Source organism: Ylistrum balloti, unplaced genomic scaffold (assembly GCF_031769215.1).
Source record: "Ylistrum balloti isolate Yb309-2 unplaced genomic scaffold, AGI_CSIRO_Ybal_v1 Utg370362, whole genome shotgun sequence".
Taxonomy (NCBI): domain Eukaryota; kingdom Metazoa; phylum Mollusca; class Bivalvia; order Pectinida; family Pectinidae; genus Ylistrum; species Ylistrum balloti.
This window is the reverse complement of record NW_026782256.1, coordinates 225,942-243,301: the sequence shown is the minus strand read 5'-3', so window position 1 is coordinate 243,301 and position 17,360 is coordinate 225,942. Positions and strand designations below refer to the sequence as shown.

Here is a 17,360-nt window from a genome sequence, read left to right as displayed (position 1 = left end):
CTCGTGTGTACATATTAACTGAGAGAGGATACCTGTATTCCTCGTGTGTACACAGTAACTGAGAGAGGATACCTGTATTCCTCGTGTGTACACAGTAACTGAGAGAGGATACCTGTATTCCTCGAGTATACACAGTAACTGAGAGAGGATACCTGTATTCCTCGTGTATAGAGAGAGAGGATACCTGTATTCCTCGTGTGTACACAGTAACTGAGAGAGGATACCTGTATTCCTCGTGTGTACACAGTAACTGAGAGAGGATACCTGTATTCCTCGTGTGTACACAGTAACTGAGAGAGGATACCTGTATTCCTCGTGTGTACACAGTATCTGAGAGAGGATACCTGTATTCCTCGTGTGTACACAGTAACTGAGAGAGGATACCTGTATTCCTCGTGTGTACACAGTAACTTAGAGAGGATACCTGTATTCCTCGTGTGTACACAGTAACTGAGAGAGGATCCCTGTATTCCTCGTGTGTACACAGTAACTGAGAGAGGATACCTGTATTCCTCGTGTGTACACAGTAACTGAGAGAGGATACCTGTATTCCTCGTGTGTACACAGTAACTGAGAGAGGATACCTGTATTCCTCGTGTGTACACAGTAACTGAGAGAGGATACCTGTATTCCTCGTGTGTACACAGTAACTGAGAGAGGATACCTGTATTCCTCGTGTGTACACAGTAACTGAGAGAGGATACCTGTATTCCTCGTGTGTATACAGTAACTGAGAGAGGATACCTGTATTCCTCGTGTGTACACAGTAACTGAGAGAGGATACCTGTATTCCTCGTGTGTACACAGTAACTGAGAGAGGATACCTGTATTCCTCGTGTGTACACAGTAACTGAGAGAGGATACCTGTATTCCTCGTGTGTACACAGTAACTGAGAGAGGATACCTGTATTCCTCGTGTGTACACAGTAACTGAGAGAGGATACCTGTATTCCTCGTGTGTACACAGTAACTGAGAGAGGATACCTGTATTCCTCGTGTGTACACAGTAACTGAGAGAGGATACCTGTATTCCTCGTGTGTACACAGTAACTGAGAGAGGATACCTGTATTCCTCGTGTGTACACAGTAACTGAGAGAGGATACCTGTATTCCTCGTGTGTACACAGTAACTGAGAGAGGATACCTGTATTCCTCGTGTGTACACAGTAACTGAGAGAGGATACCTGTATTCCTCGTGTGTACACAGTAACTGAGAGAGGATACCTGTATTCCTCGTGTGTACACAGTAACTGAGAGAGGATACCTGTATTCCTCGTGTGTACACAGTAACTGAGAGAGGATACCTGTATTCCTCGTGTGTACACAGTAACTGAGAGAGGATACCTGTATTCCTCGAGTATACACAGTAACTGAGAGAGGATACCTGTATTCCTCGTGTATACACAGTAACTGAGAGAGGATACCTGTATTCCTCGTGTGTACACAGTAACTGAGAGAGGATACCTGTATTCCTCGTGTATACACAATAACTGAGAGAGGATACCTGTATTCCTCGTGTGTACAAAGTAACTTAGAGAGGATACCTGTATTCCTCGTGTGTACACAGTTAGTCAAAGAGGATACCTGTATTCCTCGTGTGTACACAGTAACTGAGAGAGGATACCTGTATTCCTCGTGTGTACACAGTAACTGAGAGAGGATACCTGTATTCCTCGTGTGTACACAGTAACTGAGAGAGGATACCTGTATTCCTCGTGTGTACACAGTAACTGAGAGAGGATACCTGTATTCCTCGTGTGTACACAGTAACTGAGAGAGGATACCTGTATTCCTCGTGTGTACACAGTGTACACAGTAACTGAGAGAGGATACATGTATTCCTCGTGTGTACACAGTAACTGAGAGAGGATACCTGTATTCCTCGTGTGTACACAGTAACTGAGAGAGGATACCTGTATTCCTCGTGTGTACACAGTAACTGAGAGAGGATACATGTATTCCTCGTGTGTACACAGTAACTGAGAGAGGATACACAGTAACTGAGAGAGGATACCTGCATTCCTCGTGTGTACACAATAAGTCAGAGAGGATACCTGTATTCCTCGTGTGTACACAGTAACTGAGAGAGGATACCTGTATTCCTCGTGTGTACACAGTAAGTCAGAGAGGATACCTGTATTCCTCGTGTGTACACAGTAAGTCAGAGAGGATACCTGTATTCCTCGTGTGTACACAGTAACTGAGAGAGGATACCTGTATTCCTCGTGTGTACACAGTAACTGAGAGAGGATACCTGTATTCCTCGTGTGTACACAGTAACTGAGAGAGGATACCTGTATTCCTCGTGTGTACACAGTAACTGAGAGAGGATACCTGTATTCCTCGTGTGTACACAGTAACTGAGAGAGGATACCTGTATTCCTCGTGTGTACACAGTAACTGAGAGAGGATACCTGTATTCCTCGTGTGTACACAGTAACTGAGAGAGGTTACGTGTTTTGCTCGTGTGTACACAGTAACTGAGAGAGGATACCTGTATTCCTCGTGTGTACACAGTAACTGAGAGAGGATACCTGTATTCCTCGTGTGTACACAGTAACTGAGAGAGGATACCTGTATTCCTCGTGTGTACACAGTAACTGAGAGAGGATACCTGTATTCCTCGTGTGTACATATTAACTGAGAGAGGATACCTGTATTCCTCGTGTACACGCAGTAACAGAGGGAGGATACCTGTATTCCTCGTGTGTACACAGTAACTGAGAGAGGATACCTGTATTCCTCGTGTGTACACAGTAAGTCAGAGAGGATACCTGTATTCCTCGTGTGTACACAGTAAGTCAGAGAAAGTACCTTTAATCCTGTGTGTAGACAACCAGTCAGAGAAGAAGTCTGTATTATATCTTTTATAAGTCCTTCAACATCAAGAATGTTTTTGGTACAACTTATATGTTGCTGAAACCATAGTCGTCTGAATTATTTTGTCAGTTTTTAAATACGTAATTCATTTGAACGATGGTGTATGTATATATGTGTACTAGATACGTATTGGCAGTGGTGTTAAACTTTTCACGATGTCATTATTCTTTTATCCATTCTTACATCTAGCATCGGCATTAAATCAAATCAAAGGGAGATAAATCCCAACGTAGATGAAACGGTAAAACATCACTGATAAAATAGATTATCCAGCGAATCAATAAACAAACATTAAAACATTACCAGGCAGCCTTGATACATAGTTTAATTTTTTCTTCATGTTGGAAAAATAATAATCCTCATTTTAGACGCATAATAAGTCTTAAAAATGATAATGTACATTGACATCACACGCCAGGATCTCACAAAGTCACGTTGTTTTCTTTTGCAATATCTTGTTTTTTTCCTACATTTGACAACGAATCAGATAAATAAGAAAATAAATCCTATGTTTTACGGAAGAGGTAAACCGACACACCTCCTTAATGAGTCTAGTAAACAAACCTTTCACCCAGTTTACAGTTCTAGTTATACACTAGGGGTTACATGTACATTATGTAAGTGTGTCAAACCCCTGTCAGCACATTATCATAACATTGTCAAGAGGTTATATAAAATACTTATATATGCAATACTGATTTGACAAGAAGACACCACGACGTTTACATGACATAAAGATGACAGGAATTACTTATATATTACCGGTATTTTACGGTTATTTTTCGTGCCGTTCAAATAATTTTTTTTCCATTCAGTGATTTCATTAATATTAACATGTACCAAGTAATTTGATTATAAACAGGTTTTATGTCTTGTTAATTGTCTGCAGATTGTGGCCAAATAATTTTTAAAGGTTATTTTTCAGTACAGCTACAATATATTTAATCAGATGCTACCTGTAAAATTTCCATACAGAGTATGATTCAGCTGACAACATTTGTAATCACCCACGCCGTCTCCATCATCGTATGTTTTTAATATCCAAGACCAAAGAGCTACCTTTTGTATACATAGTAGAAACTGTCTAGTTGTTGAACTGTAAATTGTATACTATCATTTGGTCCACTAATGAAATATTAACAAATGCAAATACTGTATTCCATCGACTTCTAACTAGTGCATACTTTTTACATATACAATATAATATACATTTTGATCCATTAAACGTATATATCTCCACTTTGTGAATATATCGTCTAGCATATGTATTATATTCGTGAATATCAAAAACACGAATGAAAAGCTGATAAATATGATATTTAATTGACATGTAGAAATATTTGTCTGATGTGTTCCGATAATTGATTGATGTGTTCTGATATTTGTCTGATGTGTTCCGATAATTGATTGATGTGTTCTGATATTTGTCTGATGTGTTCTGATGTTTGTCTTATGTGTGCCGATATTTGTCAGATGTGTGCCGATATTTGTCAGATGTGTGGCGAGATTTTTCTGATGTGTAGCAATATTTGATTTGTGTGTAGCAATATTTGATTGGTGTGTAGAAATATTTGATTGATGTGTAGCTATATTTGATTGGTGTGTAGCAATATTTGATTGATGTGTAGCTATATTTGATTGCTGTGTAGCAATATTTGATTGGTGTGTGGCGATAATTGATTGGTGTGTAGCAATATTTGATTTGTGTGTGGCGATAAATGATTGGTGTGTAGTAATATTTGATTGATGTGTTCCGATATTTGTCGGATGTGTACCGATATTTGATTGGTGTGTAGCAATATTTGATTTGTGTGTGGCGATAATTGATTGCTGTGTAGCAATATTTGATTGGTGTGTGGCGATAATTGATTGGTGTGTGGCTGCATTTTTATATTTGCATGGGATCGCTTGTTTCTATTCCAGGTGTTCCCAGTGCTCGTCGTAGGTTGTTTGTTTGAAGACATACGATATGCAGCATTAGCTGTATGGCCCCAGGCCTTTAACTTTATGGGATTTTTATTTACCAACAACTATCATAACACTCCTATTTCTTGATGGAGGGGAACTTGATAAAGCACCTTCTTGATATCGTAGTTCACATTTGTAATTGCATTCTGTTTATATAATGGTTAAAATACATTACTGTGTATAAATGACAAGAATTAATTTTAAATTAGAAGCTGTACCCTTGTGTCATTCTGTTTATGACTGACTAGTTGACAGCACTGCAAGGTGTATTCTTTACATATTGAGAAAGGTCCTGTGTCTATCACACGAGTCGATACAGTGGTGAGGTGTATGGTGCTGTCAAGCTAGGAACATCTAAATATACAATGAGCTGTTTTGTGGCCCGGACAATTCACCTAAATGATGTAACACTACTAACTAGTCTGATGAAAAGCTCCACGATACTTACACCACGATGCAGGTAAGACTAAACATCTTTCAACAGGTCTACATATCTCTGTATTTGTTTAAAAAAATACAATTTAAAGGATGAAAGAGGTTTAGTGTCAAATATCAACGTCTTTAAAACGATCTGTTTTGATTGATTACTCCAATCACGTGTTATTTTCTTTGTGTGTGGATTTCGATCATTCTTACCGAATAATTTTTCATTTCATATTTAAACTTCCGATTATTGTACAGAAGACACACAAGTGAATAACAACATTTATTATCAATTTAGAATTAGATGCAATAGACCTAATTAATAATTTAAACTGCATCATACTTACGTTTCATTCTTCTTTGACTCTTCCTTGATGCCAAGGGCTTGTTGCAACCCTTACTGATATAACTGCTTATTGCATTATATTAAAACTAGCCTTATTGTAATACATTTATAAATTAGTACAATAAGCGTAGTGTATTGTTATCTCCAAATATTACGAAAATCGTCAATATCATACGTAAGTGAAGTTAGATGTAGTAGTTATCTTGACTAATTCAGGATAACTATGAAAACATGGACAATATAATCGTCTTGTCTGAAAAGTTATCCTAATTTGAAAATTTCAAATATTGTTATACTTAATGTGAAATTTCTGTCCATAAACTTTCTTCATGATTGTTTTACCGGTTTGACTGAAACTAGTCGTCAAACTTTATTGAAATTTTGCAGGTTTTACGAAAGAAATTGGTTTATAGAAATCAAGTTAATACAAGCGGATAAGATAAAGTTTTGACGAAAAAAGATGGCTCGGCCTACCTGTGGTCTTATAAAGTGTCTCGTCAGTCTTAATTCTATCACGGCTGGGCATTTTAATTTCATCATATTAGTTAATTGATTGATGCACTTTAATTCTGTTTTAAAATGTGTGACGCTTTAATAAAACGTTGGCGTTCAGAGAGATACCCGGCATCATCGAAACCCCACGTCTTAGATATTCATCAGTGTTAGAATACTTCGTGTGATGGACCTGTCAACGCTTTTCGTAACTAGTTTTAATTTCATCAGATAAATGTACCTGTAAAATCGTTACCCGAGGTTCTGATATTACTTTAAACTTTTATTTTCTATTTTGAGAACTAATGTTTATGATACTTTTTGTAAAATATGAATATTGAAAAAATGCATTTTCTAAATATCATATTTATCAGATTTCAAATGAATAAATAATTCCTCAATGTTAATTGATATTATGAAAATAGTTCGATTACTTGATATAAATTACTCGCATGATTTTTAAAAAAATCCAGATTTGATCTACATTATTTTATTTATGTATTTTACTCTGTTTAACCATAAAAAGGAGAAAGCATTTACACCATTTCATATTTCATGTACGATACCATATGTTGTCATATTGTGCCGTTACTTCATTTCACAGCATCTCATAGTAGACAAATATTGATAAAATTATTCTGATCTGTTCATAGCTATTTGATGTCCTAATATCACTGGAATTCATAACTTCTATCAAGTTAAATCTATCCCATATTTCCTGGTAAGTAAAATATCTACTAATTTTGTTTTGACGTTAGGTTTTATTTCATCTTTCAGTTCCAATATTTAGCCTATAATTTGTTGCTTTGATTTTACACAGAATATGTCTTTCTGAATAAAAGATTAATGTTGCAAGCCATTACGACATGAATTTTGACCATGAATGATCAATTAGACTCAATATCTTCATTTCAATATCGATCAGATTTAATAGCATTTTAAAACACTAAATATACCAAAGCGACACCTTATTATTAAAATGCTTATTTATCTGTCTATAAAGTAAAATGAAATCTATCAGTATCAGATAATTATATCAAACTGATATCTGTTTATCCTCAAACCAGATAAATACACACGTTTAATGATAACACTTATACATGACATGAAATACTCACTGGATATTTTGTAATACATATTTATCCAAACTTGCTGTGAGAGATAACAATATGATTTACTACATTCTGATATACTGGAATATTTGTGTGTTAATTATCACTTGTAATACTGTACAATGTATCATTACAATGTATTATTGTACGACGAGTGTAAGGTTGTATTGATTGTCCTGAACAATGTATGTAACATCGTATTGATTGTATTAATAATGATAGTAACATTGTATTAATTGAATTGTGCGATGAGTATGACATTGTATTAATAGTATTTTTCGATGAGTGTGGCAATATATTAATTGTATTTTTCGATGAGTGTGACAGTATTATAAGAAATTATTAATATGAAACATTCATTACGGAGAAAACATTTCAACAAAACACAGTGATGATACCTTTTCATATTTTCTTAATATTTCTTATTTTTCACGTTTCTTATTGTAAATTTTTATTTACCTCATTGTATTAATGTTTGGAAATTTATGTTATAAAGTAAAGCCCAATATAATGATATATAAATTATTACAATAATTTTGATAATCATTATCATAATTAAGAAATATTTTGACATGTTAAACTTCTTCAACTACTACTTCAACAGACACATTTCTATAGAATAATATTTTGTATATCATGTAAAGTAATTTTATCAGAAAATAATTCAGTTTTACATTTACCGCATTTTTTGTCATGTCATTTGATAATTCGCTACTAAAACAAATATAATTTTTTATTGATCACCTGGTAAAACTCCTCTCTCCATCTTAAAAACTTAAAACTTTTTGAAGTAAAACCACTAAAGGAAAGGTTACTTTCCACATCCTGAGAAAAACGTATATCTTATCTTTCAGTTTCATTTCCTTTATTTTGAAGAATAGACCGGCGTGCCATATCATGTTAGATGCCTTATTACTGTCCAAAAAAGAGATAAAAACATTTAAAATATTTTCTTTATTACAATTCACACATCTTTATATCAGTTGTATGACGTAGCGTAATTCATTGTTTGTCTCAATTGTATCGAGCTTCTGTTTTGTATTCACTTGGTTGTTTTTTAACAATCCTAAAATATGTAAAAAGACTGCAAATGATATTTGGATAAGCAAACTTGTCTGTTTGGAAAAGTGTCTGAATATTTAAATGAGATTATTCTACTATATAGTCTTTTAAAATAACTTTAAATGATATCAATAAGAGAGCAATACCCTGAAAACTATCCGGGTCGTATTTTGATTTGCCCTGATAATTATCATTCTTTTCCCATTATTTTGGGATATATTTACTACCATTTCTCATATTGAATAAACTTGAAATATATTCAAACACTTTATTACTATCATACTTCAGATGTTCGCAAACGATACCATCGTGTTCACCATCTCTATTGGTCCTGAGAGGTTCACACAACATTTATATTTCTATAGCTGTACTGGCAGTAGTAAATATCCTTTTAAAATTTTACATTGGCTCCAATACTGTCTATAATTGTTCAAATTGCCTTGCCCTTTGATCTGGTTACTTAACAACTTTGGTTTCGTTCTTGTATACCTTGTCCTCATTACTAACATCGATTGACCATGGCGGTTGTCGGCGATGAAGCCACAGACGCTTACTCTTCCGAAACACCTGGTCTTGTTCTAGTACATTTTTTATGAGTCGCCGTGTAAATTTGTTTCCTCATATTTGCCCTCGTTATATTGAATTTGACTTTAGAATAGGGATATTTTGACATTTTGGTATTTTGTCATTGTCTTATGTTAGTTTGTATTAAGATTACATCTCAAACTAATAGCTACATTCTGTCATTTTTTTAGAAAGGTACATGTTTACGAAATATTAACTAGTTCACGTTCCCTCCTCTTGTCCCGCTTTTGATATTTCCACAATTCACACTAAGCTATCTCATAGTAATGACATTTATTGGGTCGTTGTAGTGGATACTAAGTATTCTACCTACCTTGGGGCCAATTAACATCTCGTTTATTGTTTTAAGAGATGAAGAACAGTCAAAAGCGTTTACTAGCAACTATTAAATTAATTTCATTTGATCTTAGATGCTAAAATATTACAAATAAACGTGGCGGTGATTCCGAGATACATATCAGTTTTGACGTTATTCATTGGTCAAAGAAGAGACTGACACAGATAAAAATATGACATAATTAAATAATTCCTCCCGTCTGAAGCCCCTTTTATTTTCGCGAGCAGGTCATTCCACACATGTCTCATCTAAGTGTTAAGGGAAAATAACCCAATGACAAGTCTGTCAAATAGCTACATATTTCTGTGAACAATCAAGAGAATTTTGTGATGAACAACTTTTAAATACGCTACAAACACTTAGTCATTGATTAATCGTGGTCTGAATTTGTCTGAGAATTTAAAAACTTTGACATTAAGACCTAACATTTAAGATATCATTATTACCTGTGCGTATGCGTGCCTTCCCAAAGCTATATCTTCACCATCCCCTAAGTGGACTTCATTTCAAAGAATGATGTGATTCATAACATAATCACAATGCATATCAAAAATCCGTGCTTGAAAACTTATTGTAATAATTTCTGCATTAAGGTAAATCTTATTGCAATGATTTCTGCATTAAGGTAAATCTTATTGTAATAATTTCTACATTAAGGTAGATCTTATTGCAATGTTTTCTGCATTAAGGTAAATCTTATTGTAATAATTTCTACATTAAGGTAAATCTTATTGTTATGATTTCTACATTAAGGTAAATCTTATTGTAACGATTTCTACATTAAGGTAGATCATATTGTAATAATTCTGTATTAAGGTAGATCTTATTGCAATGATTTCTGCATTAAGGTAAATATTATTGTAATAATTCCGTTTAAATTACAATGCACGTCGTATGATGTATTTATTTTTCAACTGATTACAATAAAGTGAATGTAATGAAGTATTACCATAAACAAAACAATGTTATTAAGTTGACAATAAGAGCCTAGCTTTTAAAGCATCAGGATTGAGGAAGTTCAATGTAATTAAAACATATGTCAAAGTGTAGATCAGAAAGTGTACTAGCCCCATAATTAAATATTCAATATCTTATCATGGGGCTGCTGCACCTCCCCATCTAGATTTTTACTTTTCTTTCAATCAATCTGGATTTTCTTCAGTCTCCTCCTAGGCTTTAAAAAATAGGCCCTTAGCATCACTGACGTGTCATGGAAGGACGAAAAAAGCTGTATAATGCGTTTAATCCATTGTTTGTCTCTACTGCATCTAACTAAACAATTTAAAGTTGTTATTCACGTGTGTGTCTTTTTGTACAGTCTTTGTAATTTTCGTAAATCTGATATTTTAAGACAATTTTCTTCTTTCGATTAAGATTTAAAATAAATCAATAATATTCACGTGATACTTTCATCAATAGGTTAAAGGTCAACAATTCATTAACATTTCATATCCTTCTACAGCACTATAACTTCGTGAAAACACATCAATTGCACATATATCTAACCGAACACCATTGGAGAATGACAGCTTTTAAACAAAATCGAAACATTCAAACTCCAAATCTATTAACGAAGGCAAAATAAGACCAAAAGAAGATTTCTGGAGACCATTGATGAAACAGTAGGATGATAAAACAATGTGTTATGGAATGGTAAATCACAATCGACGACACCCGCAAAGAAATGTCACTTTCCCAAATAAGAACATATATATTATATCACACAACGAGACCACCAGTCATTCTACCTGGCATCGAACACATCTAACTTTATATCACACAACGAGATCACCAGTCATTCTACCTGCCATCGAACACATCTAACTTTATATCACACAACGTGACCACCAGTCATTCTACCTGACATCGAACACATCTAACTTTATATCACACAACGAGACCACCAGTCATTCTACCTGGCATCGAACACATCTAACTTTATATCACACAACGAGATCACCAGTCATTCTACCTGACATCGAACACATCTAACTTTATATCACACAACGAGACCACCAGTCATTCTACCTGACATCGAACACATCTAACTTTATATCACACAACGTGACCACCAGTCATTCTACCTGGCATCGAACACATCTAACTTTATATCACACAACGAGATCACCAGTCATTCTACCTGCCATCGAACACATCTAACTTTATATCACACAACGTGACCACCAGTCATTCTACCTGACATCGAACACATCTAACTTTATATCACACAACGAGACCACCAGTCATTCTACCTGGCATCGAACACATCTAACTTTATATCACACAACGAGATCACCAGTCATTCTACCTGACATCGAACACATCTAACTTTATATCACACAACGAGACCACCAGTCATTCTACCTGGCATCGAACACATCTAACTTTATATCACACAACGAAACCACCAGTCATTCTACCTGACATCGAACACATCTAACTTTATATCACACAAGGAGACGATCGGTCATTCTTCCTGACATCGAACGCATCTAACTTTATATCACACAACGAGATCACCAGTCATTCTACCTGGCATCGAACACATCTAACTTTATATCACACAACGAGATCACCAGTCATTCTACCTGACATCGAACACATCTAACTTTATATCACACAACGTGACCAACAGTCATTCTACCTGCCATCGAACACATCTAACTTTATATCACACAACGAGATCACCAGTCATTCTACCTGCCATCGAACACATCTAACTTTATATCACACAACGAGACCACCAGTCATTCTACCTGGCATCGAACACATCTAACTTTATATCACACAACGAAACCACCAGTCATTCTAGCTGACATCGAACACATCTAACTTTATATCACACAACGAGATCACCAGTCATTCTACCTGACATCGAACACATCTAACTTTATATCACACAAGGAGACGATCGGTCATTCTACCTGACATCGAACGCATCTAACTTTATATCACACAACGAGATCACCAGTCATTCTACCTGGCATCGAACACATCTAACTTTATATCACACAACGAGATCACCAGTCATTCTACCTGCCATCGAACACATCTAACTTTATATCACACAACGAGATCACCAGTCATTCTACCTGACATCGAACACATCTAACTTTATATCACACAACGTGACCAACAGTCATTCTACCTGCCATCGAACACATCTAACTTTATATCACACAACGAGATCACCAGTCATTCTACCTGCCATCGAACACATCTAACTTTATATCACACAACGAGATCACCAGTCATTCTACCTGACATCGAACACATCTAACTTTATATCACACAACGTGACCAACAGTCATTGTTTCTGGCATCGAACACATCTAACTTTATATCACACAAGGAGACCCACAGTCATTCTACCTGCCATCGAACACATCTAACTTTATATCACACAACGAGATCACCAGTCATTCTACCTGACATCGAACACATCTAACTTTATATCACACAACGTGACCAACAGTCATTGTTTCTGGCATCGAACACATCTAACTTTATATCACACAACGAGATCACCAGTCATTCTACCTGCCATCGAACACATCTAACTTTATATCACACAACGAGATCACCAGTCATTCTACCTGACATCGAACACATCTAACTTTATATCACACAAGGAGACCACCAGTCATTCTACCTGACATCGAACACATCTAACTTTATATCACACAACGTGACCAACAGTCATTCTACCTGACATCGAACACATCTAACTTTATATCACACAACGAGATCACCAGTCATTCTACCTGCCATCGAACACATCTAACTTTATATCACACAACGTGACCAACAGTCATTCTACCTGCCATCGAACACATCTAACTTTATATCACACAACGAGATCACCAGTCATTCTACCTGCCATCGAACACATCTAACTTTATATCACACAACGTGACCAACAGTCATTGTTTCTGGCATCGAACACATCTAACTTTATATCACACAACGTGACCAACAGTCATTGTTTCTGGCATCGAACACATCTAACTTTATATCACACAAGGAGACCCACAGTCATTCTATTAGAATTAACTTAATTTCATACAGAGATGAGTTTCTCAGTCACGGTAGTGACCATGGCTTCAACCAACGTTATATATGATAGTTTTACATACAATTCCCAGCATTTTCATTACTCAGTGCATCATTATCACTAAATATTAATGTTCATGTTTCAGTTAATTACCAGCTCGATATTAGCTCTTGTAACCGGAAGTATCCTGATCAGGGGACTGCATCAACATACCTCCGGTCGAAACCGGAAGTGCCAACAATATCGTGGTAGCCATGGCAATTTCGAAATAACCGAAAAGGATGACAGCTTGTATTGTTTTCACCAACATTTGTATCGATTGGCATTGGACTCTTCCCCGACACATGCATTACATGCTTATGTTCAGGAACTTCTGTGGAAGGCGTTGTCACGATGTGAGGGGTATGGTTCCGACGAATGGCGACACTGGATCACAAACAATGATAACAGGTGTAGCATCAAAAATGGACGACTGCTTTCTACAAAAGCGGAAAAGACAAATGGAAAAAGAGAAAGAACGAAAACGACAATGAAAGAAAAATGTTTCAGAAAGAAAAATGGAAGAAAAAAACAAAAAGGAAAATGCAAGAGAAAGAGAGAAAGTGGGATAAAAACATCGACAAATATTCGGCGCTGTAGTTGGGAGAGAAAAGAAGTACGGATGATGTCTAGAACTGAATGGAAGCGATTTGTAAACAGACTTAATATTCTAAAGGAGGCAATAGTAAGTAATAGACGGATCAGAATGTACATTTGTGCTTAACATTGTTCTAAAAGTATCAGATGTATGAAAATTATCAGATGTATGAAAATTATAATTTATTTGAAAAAAATAAGGTTTATAGAATAATCAAGGTAATGCACCTTTCCTTCTAGATTTTGACTTTTCTTTCGATGTAAACAACGATTGTAGAGAAACCACACCAGTAAATAGCACCTGTCTATACAATGATTGTACAGACGACACACAGGTAAATAACACCTGTCTATACAATGATTGTACAGACGACACACAGGTAAATAACACCTGTCTAAACAGATTGTACAGACGACACAAGGAAATAGCATCTGTCTATACAATGATTGTACAGACGACACACAGGTAAATAGCACCTGTCTATACAATGATTGTACAGACGACACACAGATAATGAACACATGTCTATACAATGATTATACAGACGACACACAGGTTAATAACACCTGTCTATACAATGATTGTACAGACGACACACAGATAAATAGCACCTGTCTATACAATGATTGTTCAGACGACACAAGGAAATAACACCTGTATATACAATGATTGTACAGACGACACACAGCTAAATAACACCTGTCAATACAATGATTGTACAGACGACACACAGGTAAATAACACCTGTATATACAATGATTGTACAGACGACACACAGGTAAATAACACCTGTCTATACAATGATTGTACAGACGACCCACAGGTAAATAACACCTGTCAATACAACGATTGTACAGACGACACACAGGTAAATAACACCTGTCTATACAATGATTGCACAGACGACAAACAAGTAAATAACACCTGTCTATACAATGATTGTACAGACGACACACAGATAAGTAGCACCTGTCTATACAATGATTGTACAGACGACACACAGGTAAATAGCACCTGTTTATACAATGATTGTACAGACGACACACAGGTAAATAACACCTGTCTATACAATGATTGTACAGATGACCCACAGGTAAATAACACCTGTCAATAAAACGATTGTACAGACGACACACAGGTAAATAACACCTGTCTATACAATGATTGTACAGACGACACACATGTAAATAACACCTGTCTATACAATGATTGTACAGACGACACACAGGTAAATAACACCTGTCTATACAATAAATAAACAAAGGACACACGAATGAATAAAACCTTTATTTTACGAATGTTGTACAAAAGATACATAAATAAATAACATCATTGATTTATCAGATTTGGAATTTTGACCTTTTTTTTTTTTTTTTTTGATATTGATTAGTTTTGATATTTCTCTGTCTTCTATTTCATGAGTCTTAGATGAGCGAAGGGACTGTAAGACTTAGGTTAGAAACTCCTTTTTTCCTACGTATAGTCCTTAAAATAAATGATTAAATGGTTTTCCTTAAGTACAAATAACTAACCTCTTTTATATTGCTTTTTTAATTTGTGTTGAAAAATAACATATTTAAAAATGAACAAAATAAAATAAAATGATGTAAATTTAACACTAATTAGATGTCATGGATATTTCTAGACTGTAGGTGGACCTGTCAAGGACGCAAGGCACATTATATGAAGATAGCACAGAAAATGAGAACTTACACTTACAACTTTGTCCGATTTCTAAAGATGTCTCGCTTTTGTTTGCTATATACATTGTTTCTGTGAACTTATACCGCATCTCCCTATGTTTCATCCCTTGTCTTCATATTTTTTTTAAAACAAAAATAATGTTTTTTTTTTTATTTTCTGTCATTTTTACATAGCCTGTACAAGGACATGGGACCTTTGTACCATATGACATCATTTCCGATCTACACAGAGAAAATATAACAATTCACGCATCACACGGGGGACCTGGTTTCCTTGGCTGGCATAGAGTGTATCTTCTGCTGTAAGTATACTGAGCAGAGTTATCTCCCCATATAACTACACTGACAATAATTATCTCCAAATGCAAATAAAAGCTCCGAAGAGAGTTACCTCCCTTTATAAAGATAAACACTGAAGAGAGGCAAAATTGTCTCAATATTTTGTTTTGTATTTAATTTAACTCCCTGTTATTTTAGATTGGAGGCAGCCCTCGGAGTCCCCATACCCTACTGGGATAGTCGGATGGACTACGACATGACTAACCCTACGGACTCAGTGCTGTGGACATCTGAGTTCTTCGGGCCTGGTTTCGGGATAGAAGATTCGGGCCCATTCGCCAATTGGATAACACCAGAAAATGAATCGCTAGTTCGAAACATTGGGAACAATGGAAGCCTTGTGTCGTCTGACATGGTGGAAACATTATTACGCTACACGCAGCATAGTCTTGCAGTGGAACCATCAATTAATACCATAGAAGATATTCATGTAGGGCCACACCGCTGGGTGGATGGTCAGATGTCCAGTCTGGAGACAGCCCCTCAGGATCCAATATTCTTCCTTCACCACAGCTTTGTAGATTATATTTGGAGCAAGTTGAGAGACAAAATGCGAAAAATAGGAAAGACAGATCCAAAATTCGACTATCCATGTAAAGGGCCAGTGTCACATGACCCTTACGCTACAATGATTCCGTTTGGTAATCTTCCTAATATATACGGCTACAGCGACCATCTCGAAAGTCTTACTCACTATCGCCCGCCTCCTACGTGTCCCGACTGCGGCGGAAGTCCTTACCTTTTATGTGACAAAGTTATCCAGCGATGCAAGTCAAAACCGGACAAACTAACGACACACAGTTTTGACAGTGAAACAACCAAGAACATTCGATACAGAATACGAGCCATAGGCATAATCCATCTTGGTAGAAAGTTTGAATATCATATCATAGACCATCGAACACGAGGAGACACATTGAATTTTCTACCACTTATAAACAGAGGAATAAGTTTGTAGTATTTTAATAGTGAAATAGGTCTCATTACAAAGATGTGATATTGATCTCATGACAAAGTTGTGATATATTTTTCTCTACAAAGTGTACGGTTCATCTCTACATTAATTTATATACCTCCATCTCACTTGATGGTAGAAAAAAACAACAAGAAAATACCATCATCGTAATCCAAGCTCAAATCCAATAAAACTAGGACAAAATAAGCACAGACGTAAAATGGATTGTCTCCTCTTTCCGGTAAGTCTTTTGTCAGGTCTGCTGTAGCACCTTAAGGCGTCATCCTGCCAAGTTGGCGTACTTAGTAGTCGTAGCTTGTTCGTAAAAAATAACAACAACAAATGTTTGTACATGTGGGATTTGATTACATTTACATTTGCTGGCGAACACGGACGTTAGTTGGCGTTACGCCGGCGTCAATAACAATAATAATTTCTAGCAGAACTAAGGGTAATACAGTGAGGAA

At 35.9% G+C, this 17,360-nt stretch overlaps 1 protein-coding gene across 1 annotated transcript; it reads left to right on the top strand.

The window, feature by feature from the left end:
• Positions 1 to 8,801: 8,801 nt before the first annotated feature.
• Positions 8,802 to 16,896, top strand: LOC132553872 (tyrosinase-like protein 2). The gene is made up of 5 exons (XM_060218151.1): positions 8,802 to 8,864; positions 13,405 to 13,673; positions 13,758 to 13,983; positions 15,774 to 15,901; positions 16,077 to 16,896. The coding sequence occupies exons 1-5, from the start codon at positions 8,802 to 8,804 to the stop codon at positions 16,894 to 16,896; spliced, it is 1,506 nt and encodes a 501-aa protein (XP_060074134.1).
• Positions 16,897 to 17,360: the final 464 nt, after the last annotated feature.

What these genes read in the sequence shown, in the direction of transcription:
- LOC132553872 (XM_060218151.1), top strand. Translation starts at nt 8,802, where the DNA reads ATGGCGGTTGTCGGCGATGAAGCCACAGACGCTTACTCTTCCGAAACA. An exon ending in AAACACCTGGTCTTGTTCTA is followed by an intron (nt 8,865 to 13,404) that starts GTACATTTTTTA and finishes TTCATGTTTCAG; the next exon opens with TTAATTACCAGCTCGATATT. An exon ending in ATATTCTAAAGGAGGCAATA is followed by an intron (nt 13,984 to 15,773) that starts GTAAGTAATAGA and finishes ATTTTTACATAG; the next exon opens with CCTGTACAAGGACATGGGAC.